Source organism: Electrona antarctica, assembly GCF_951216825.1.
Source record: "Electrona antarctica genome assembly, chromosome: 22".
Taxonomy (NCBI): domain Eukaryota; kingdom Metazoa; phylum Chordata; class Actinopteri; order Myctophiformes; family Myctophidae; genus Electrona; species Electrona antarctica.
Window position 1 is genome coordinate 16405089 of NC_136805.1, and position 7500 is coordinate 16412588.

The 7500-nt window shown below is 45.0% G+C and overlaps 1 protein-coding gene and 2 long non-coding RNA genes across 4 annotated transcripts in view; 2 read left to right on the forward strand and 1 right to left on the reverse strand.

Moving 5' to 3' along the window:
• The first annotated feature begins 2123 nt into the window (after positions 1-2123).
• tha1 (threonine aldolase 1) overlaps positions 2124-7500 on the forward strand; it is an 8271-nt gene continuing 2894 nt past the window's right edge. The window contains exons 1-4 of one of the 2 annotated variants that reach the window (XM_079493576.1): positions 2124-2486; positions 5269-5352; positions 5560-5648; positions 7184-7369. In XM_079493576.1, coding sequence (XP_079349702.1) covers positions 2198-2486; positions 5269-5352; positions 5560-5648; positions 7184-7369 — 648 coding nt within the window. In that variant the 5' untranslated portion in view covers positions 2124-2197. Of the gene's footprint in view, positions 2487-5039; positions 5127-5268; positions 5353-5559; positions 5649-7183; positions 7370-7500 lie in introns of those variants that run through there. The other variant, XM_079493577.1, reaches the window with a different exon arrangement.
• On the forward strand, positions 2585-3336 carry LOC306915656. Its single transcript, XR_013788862.1, has 2 exons — positions 2585-3170; positions 3267-3336. It is a non-coding gene; the product is annotated as an uncharacterized lncRNA (long non-coding RNA).
• Positions 3305-4680, reverse strand: LOC306915655. The gene is made up of 2 exons (XR_013788861.1): positions 4569-4680; positions 3305-3672 (listed from the first exon to the last, which is right to left on the reverse strand). It is a non-coding gene; the product is annotated as an uncharacterized lncRNA (long non-coding RNA).

Sequence of the window (7500 nt, forward strand, 5' to 3'; positions counted from 1 at the left end):
CAGCATCACTACAGTTTAATCACTACATTAATTTATGTTATTGGTATAATGGCCACTTTGGCACATGTACCTGGGAATTTGCACTTTCACACACATGTGAGAATTAAACTCTATAGCAAAAGTGTGTGAAACATCATTGCATCTGATTTGTAGAAGACAATAAGACATAGCAAGACATGTAATACTTGAGGATGAGGATAATAGAAAACCATGTTATTGAGGGTTGAAAGTTAAATATGTGTTTCCGTTCATTCATATGCATGTAGTAATTTATTGTAATGGCTTGAGCCAGACCACTATACTGTATAAGCTAAACCCTGTGTGTCACTTTGATATCTTTGATATAGGTCTAAAGCTTAACCACTTTAGACCTATCGGCTGTTAGAAAATAGCAGATCCACAAGCTCACAGCGTGTTGTGACGCAACGTGCTGTGAGGCTGTAGAACTGCCCCCCAAAATCATGGACTTTTTTGAAACATTTGGAATATATTTTTTAAATATTTTAATAACACAAATCTTGATCATGGGGTACAAAACCTTTTCAGATGAGGCGGGTCCGTGGCCAAATATGTATCTCTTAATTTGAGTGTTTGAGAACACGTGCGTGCGTGCGTGCGTGCGTGCGTGCGTGCGTCACTGTCACCTGTCGCCTCATTCCTCATGTCTCTGGTAGGTTGATGTCACATTTAGTGTAGCGGTCGGAGGGTTAGAGCGACCTGCTTCCACCGCCATGGAATCCAGCTGGGGGAGTGCTGAGGATGATGAGGGCCGTTCGTCACAACAACTAAAGAGTAAACATACAGTCAGTGGTGGAAAAAGTACTCACAATTTTTACTTAAGTAAAAGGGTCAATACTGCAATATAGAAATACTCTGTTACAAGTAAAAGTCCAGAATCAAAAATGTACTTAAAGTAGCCTACCGAAAGTAAAAGTATAGCCTACTCATTGCGCAAAATGTCCTGGTTCAAGTTTTAAAATGTATAAAACACTTTTGAAAATACTCCAGTAAAGTAAAAGTACCTCAACATGTTACTTAAGTACAGTACTGTACTTCATTACTTTCCACCACTGCATACAGTATAGCCTACACACTCACACCAAAATAGACAGCGCGCACACACACACACACACACACACACACACACACACACACACACACACACACACACACACACACACACACACACACACACACACACACACACACACACACACTATTCTGGGGGTGAGAAAATAGCTCAGAGCTTGAACGGGCTATTTTCGACAAAGATAGTTTGGTGTAGAGGGAAAAAAGGAGTGGATCAAGTAGACTATTAGGTCATATAGAGCCCTACTGGCATATGGTTCCGATAAGTATACAGGATTTAAATTAAGTGGTTAAAAAAACAAAAGGACCACGCCTGTTATAGCAGTGCGGGGACCTCCATGGGTCCTTGGTGGGGTTTCAGAGGGTCCTAAGCTAAAAATGATTGATAGACCAAATGGACCCTAGCAGTTCTGTACCTCTGAGAGTGTACACATGGAAGCAAATTGACCCACATAAGGATCCATTTGGTTCCATTTGTACACTCTCAGAGAGTAATGGGGGTCCGTGCATCTATTGTATACCAAACTGAGGGTGCACAGTGGTTACCGGTATCAACCTTTTCAGGCCGAGAGACCCCCAAAATAATATTTGAACTGGGAACCCCCCACACCCTGAAAAGCACACGGAATTGTATAGGAGTTGAGGCATTACATTTAGTTTGACTCGCTTGAGTTGCTTCCACAGAAATATTGTGAAATAATAGCCGATCTACAAGCTCACGCATTGTAGATCAGCTATTTTCAAAATATTTGCCTCTTTCTGATAATATTTGACAATTTGGCCAATGTTTGATTGTCATAATATAGTTTGTTGATTTTCTACTTTTCATGGAATGCCCCCCACCCCCCCAGGTGGAGAACCACTGTGCTTGTGAATATGAATTATGCTATGCTGCAACTCGCACTACTGGCGACACCTTGCGGTCGACACCGTCTTGTGCACCTTTCCGATTGTCAAATCGACCATGTATTACACTGGCCTTGCAGCCAGGCAGGGACGGTCAGACCGGGTTAATGATTGTCGATGGCAAAGAAACATCCAAAGTCCACACACAACGAAAAACAACAATCTCTCTGAATAAATATATGATTGGGTTTCGGAAAGCATCATGTCCTTGAAAACACTCACGGTTCCTGCCAGGGCTGCGTTCCAGTGCGCCAGACACCACCGCGCCGTGTCAAAACAAAGCCGCCATGTGCGACCTGCTGCTGTGCGCTCTGTCGTGCGCTTCTACTATGACACCGGCAGAGCCACCGCCGGCGACACCGACCAGTCCCGTGTCCGGACCGTGGACCTCCGCAGCGACACGGTGACCAAACCCGGAGAGGCCATGCGCCGCGCCATGGCCACGGCCGAGGTGGGAGACGACGTGTTCGGGGAGGACCCGACAGTGAACGGTGTGTCCGTTAGTTTAATAGCTTGTCATGTTGTTTACAACCAGTGGTGTAAAAAGTAACTAAGTACATTTACTCAAGTACAATTTATTACCAGGGGGCTCGCGCCTCGCGGGCAAGAAGTGGACTATCAGTTTGCAAAAAAAAAAAAAAAGCACTATGGCCCGTTTCCATTGTATCATAACATTTAGACTTAATTGAATAATTAACAGTTTGAGAATTACAGTACATTTCAAGCACAACCCAATAAAAGACTGTTAACTGTGGACGACACCATAAAGCATTACACTTGTTTACAATGGGGTCCACCATGTTCAATTCATCATAACATTTAGAGACATACAAATATACACTAGGCTACTAGCCTATATAACCAAAAACAGGACATTTCATCTTTTCGTGTGATAATATTGTCACCCACTATTAGCCACTAACCAAGAAGCTGCCTTGCTGAGATTACCATTTGATCCAAATAGAATGGATTCAGTTTTTCCCCAGGTGTAAAGATAGTTTGTTATCAGCAAGCCAGGTGCAGATTCTACAGAGTAATGGAGCCTTTTCAACCTGCAGTTTGTTCCTGTCCGGGACCAGTGACCAACAATAATGTGCAAAAACATGAATGACATGAATTGATTTTTTTATTTCACAGTATGTAGAATCGATGGAATGGCTACATTTCAAATGAAAGTCAATACAAAAACTGCTCACGTGAGGATGAAACCATGAAAAGCATTAGACTTGTTTACATCAGGTCCTCCATTTTCAATTTATCAGAAACACGAGTAGTAATCAAAAAGAAATTGGATTTTTACAGGGGCCAAATTAGGAATTTCGTCTTTGCGGGGCATTCTGGCCATAGAGATCTTCTTGTTCTCTCTCCAGGGCATAGTCGAGATCCATGCAGGTTACGGTCTCTCTGTTGGCGTGCATAGCGGAGGTTTCGGCATCAAGGATCACCCTTTCCATGAAAGCCTTGAGACCGAGGGTCGTCGCCTCCTCTTTGGTCTCCTGGTCGTAGATCAGGCCGGCGATACGCTTCACGCCGCCACGGCGAGCCAGGTGACGGATGGCATCCTTTGTGGTTCTCTGGATCAGGATGTTACCGTCACGAGGCACTTTGCGGTGACGCTTAGCGCCTCCTTTCCCAAGGCCTTTTCCTCCTTTCCCTTGTCCTGACATCTCGTATAAGCTTTAAGATACAGTAAAAAGAATTAGCAGGTCTCAAAGTTTAATAGACCAATAGGCCATCTTGGAAACTAAACACAATATAATGGGAGAAAGGTGTGGCCGAGAAAAGTCCTTATTCTCAAAACTATTACTGTACATTGGTAATATTAGTGTTTTCTTACATTTCTATTTTAAAGTTTATGTTGAACTGTGATACAGTTAAAGCTCTCTAGTGTTCGTTTAATAACAGAACATACATTTTCAGGTTGGTTAGAAATATCATCCAACCAGAGAGAGGGGTTTGTGTTCCAGTCCAGCACTGCATAGATATTAGTCTGGAACTTTGGTGTGGAAGATCTATTTCCAAAGGGCGGTTACAAACATTAAAAAGTGACAGCAAAAAAAAGTCCCACTTTAAATTGTGGGCTCCGATTGGTCACCCACGCCACGCGCCACAACTCTGGGGTCACTGGGGTGACCAAAATGTAATTCAAACCGATGAGTGCCAGACCAATCTGCCCAGGGCTATTTTTCCATCTGCTGTGACAGATTTGTCAGGTTTCCAGACTATTGAACCCCAGCATCCATATTCTGGGGGAAACTTTAGCCAATAATAGCAGATCTACAAGCTCACAACATATATAACATAGAACAAAAAAAACAAGTTTTAGCCTTATCATGTACCTGTGCACAATATGTAACAATAAAGAACCATCTAAACCTGATATGCACACGGCTGCCATCTTGCCAGCAAGGTGCTACCTAGGTGCAACTTCCCATAGACAGCCCATTCATCCAAACAGAAAAGCATGGACACTTGCTGGGTGGTGTATGGACACACGGAAAACGGCAAGCTACAAACTTTAGGTTCTTTATTCAAGAAAACACTAACAAGCAAATCACAATAATCTCTCTCACCGTAGCTCTGTTCTGGGTCCTTAAACAATCAAAATGGCCTTCCAGTCTTAATATAGGTTTGCCACGATGAAACTCACCTGGCTGCAACCTGCCCTGATTGGGGCCAAATTAGGCCAAACCATCTCCTTGTCTGTGGTTTGTGTCAAAGATGGACACACTGTACACTGAAAGCAAAGTAAAAACTTAAAAGATCTACAAGTCTAAAATAAATGTACATGATGTATTTTTGTGCCAGTTTGTTGTTGGTCAACAGAAGTGACGGTATTATAAATCACCCTAATTATTTGGTCTGTATGGTGGGAGGGGCCATGGGGTCTGGGAGCTGTCATTCTCCTAGGTCTCCTTTGTTTTGCTGTTAGAATCTGCCAAACTGTGTGCTTTGCCATTTTTTGATTATGTCGGAGAGTACTAAGCAGTGGTGGAAGAAGTAATCACATGTTTTACTTTGGTAAATGTATCAATACTGCAATGTAGAAATACTCAAAAGTCCGGATTTAAAAATGTATAAAAGTACAATATTTGGATCCTGTGTGTGTGTGTGTGTGTGTGTGTGTGTGTGTGTGTGTGTGTGTGTGTGTGTGTGTGTGTGTGTGTGTGTGTGTGTGTGTGTGTGTGTGTGTGTGTGTGTGTGTGTGTGTGTGTGTGTGTGTGTGTGTGTGTGTGTGTGCGCGTGCGCGTGCGTGTGCGTGCGTGCGTGCAGACTTACAGAGGATGGCAGCGGATATGTTTGGGATGGAAGCTGCGCTGTATGTCCCCACTGGAACTATGAGTAATCTCATTGCAGGTCAGCTACAACACACACACACACACACACACACACACACACACACACACACACACACACACACACACACAAAGTATTTCCAATCAAAATCCCCAGTTGAGATCAAAATCTTAGCAGATAAATAGGAACACAAATCCAGTGTTTAACAGTGTGTGTGTGTGTGTGTGTGTGTGTGTGTGTGTGTGTGCGCGAGCGCATGCTGTTCAGTGATGGTGCACTGCAGGGAGAGAGGAGATGAGATGATAGTAGGTGATCTGTCACATCTGCACATCTATGAACAGGGAGGAAGTGCTCAGGTGAGGACAATCCACAGTACCGCTTCCTCCAGTGGGGACAGGTTGGTATATTGTGACCTCCCTCCAGTGGGGACAGGTTGGTATATTGTGACCTTCCTCCAGTGGGGACAGGTTGGTATATTGTGACCTCCCTCCAGTGGGGACAGGTTGGTATATTGTGACCTCCCTCCAGTGGGGACAGGTTGGTATATTGTGACCTTCCTCCAGTGGGGACAGGTTGGTATATTGTGACCTCCCTCCAGTGGGGACAGGTTGGTATATTGTGACCTTCCTCCAGTGGGGACAGGTTGTGGTATATTGTGACCTCCCTCCAGTGGGGACAGGTTGGTATATTGTGACCTTCCTCCAGTGGGGACAGGTTGGTATATTGTGACCTTCCTCCAGTGGGGACAGGTTGTGGTATATTGTGACCTTCCTCCAGTGGGGACAGGTTGGTATATTGTGACCTTCCTCCAGTGGGGACAGGTTGGTATATTGTGACCTTCCTCCAGTGGGGACAGGTTGGTATATTGTGACCTTCCTCCAGTGGGGACAGGTTGGTATATTGTGACCTTCCTCCAGTGGGGACAGGTTGGTATATTGTGACCTTCCTCCAGTGGGGACAGGTTGGTATATTGTGACCTTCCTCCAGTGGGGACAGGTTGGTATATTGTGACCTCCCTCCAGTGGGGACAGGTTGGTATATTGTGACCTTCCTCCAGTGGGGACAGGTTGTGGTATATTGTGACCTCCCTCCAGTGGGGACAGGTTGGTATATTGTGACCTTCCTCCAGTGGGGACAGGTTGGTATATTGTGACCTTCCTCCAGTGGGGACAGGTTGGTATATTGTGACCTCCCTCCAGTGGGGACAGGTTGGTATATTGTGACCTTCCTCCAGTGGGGACAGGTTGGTATATTGTGACCTTCCTCCAGTGGGGACAGGTTGGTATATTGTGACCTTCCTCCAGTGGGGACAGGTTGGTATAGTGTGACCTTCCTCCAGTGGGGACAGGTTGGTATATTGTGACCTTCCTCCAGTGGGGACAGGTTGGTATATTGTGAGCTTCCTCCAGTGGGGACAGGTTGGTATATTGTGACCTTCCTCCAGTGGGGACAGGTTGGTATATTGTGACCTCCCTCCAGTGGGGACAGGTAGGTATATTGTGACCAGGTTGCCATGAAATCACTTTAGTAGACCTTTTTCAACTTTGTAAAAAAAAAGGTCAAAGTAAAAAAAACAATCAAAGCTAGCACAAATAGTGTATTTACAAGCTGCCTCAGTCAGGCTGGCCGCTGGATAGGCCTAACATTTAGATACTAGAATAGATGGAATAGAACCACTAAATATTTCCCAAATTTAGACAAATTGGAACAACATTTTTTCAGATGGGGCTCGACGGGCAATTACATATATTGTTGGGGGTCCTTGACATAAAAATGTTTGAGAACGACTGACATAGAAACATGGGGGTTTTCAGAAAACTGTCAAGATTTAGGAGGCATTTGTAGAATCGTCCTCAGGTCGTAAAAAATGTGGGTCCTTTTTTCACCACAGCTGGCCGGGGTGCACGCCACCACGGTGACCAACCTCCCTGACGGGACCTTTGACCTGGCCCAGCTGGAGACCAAGATTCGCCACGGTTACCCGGACCCCCACTACCCCCGCTCGCGGCTCGTCTGTCTGGAGAACACGCACAACATACAGGGGGGCCGCGTTCTCTCCCTGTCCTTCATGCAAGAGGTGCTGTATAAAGCACCTGTGTGTGTGTGTGTGTGTGTGTGTGTGTGTGTGTGTGTGTGTGTGTGTGTGTGTGTGTGTGTGTGTGTGTGTAATGCTTTATATGCTTTTTATTCTATCCCAATCGGGGAAAA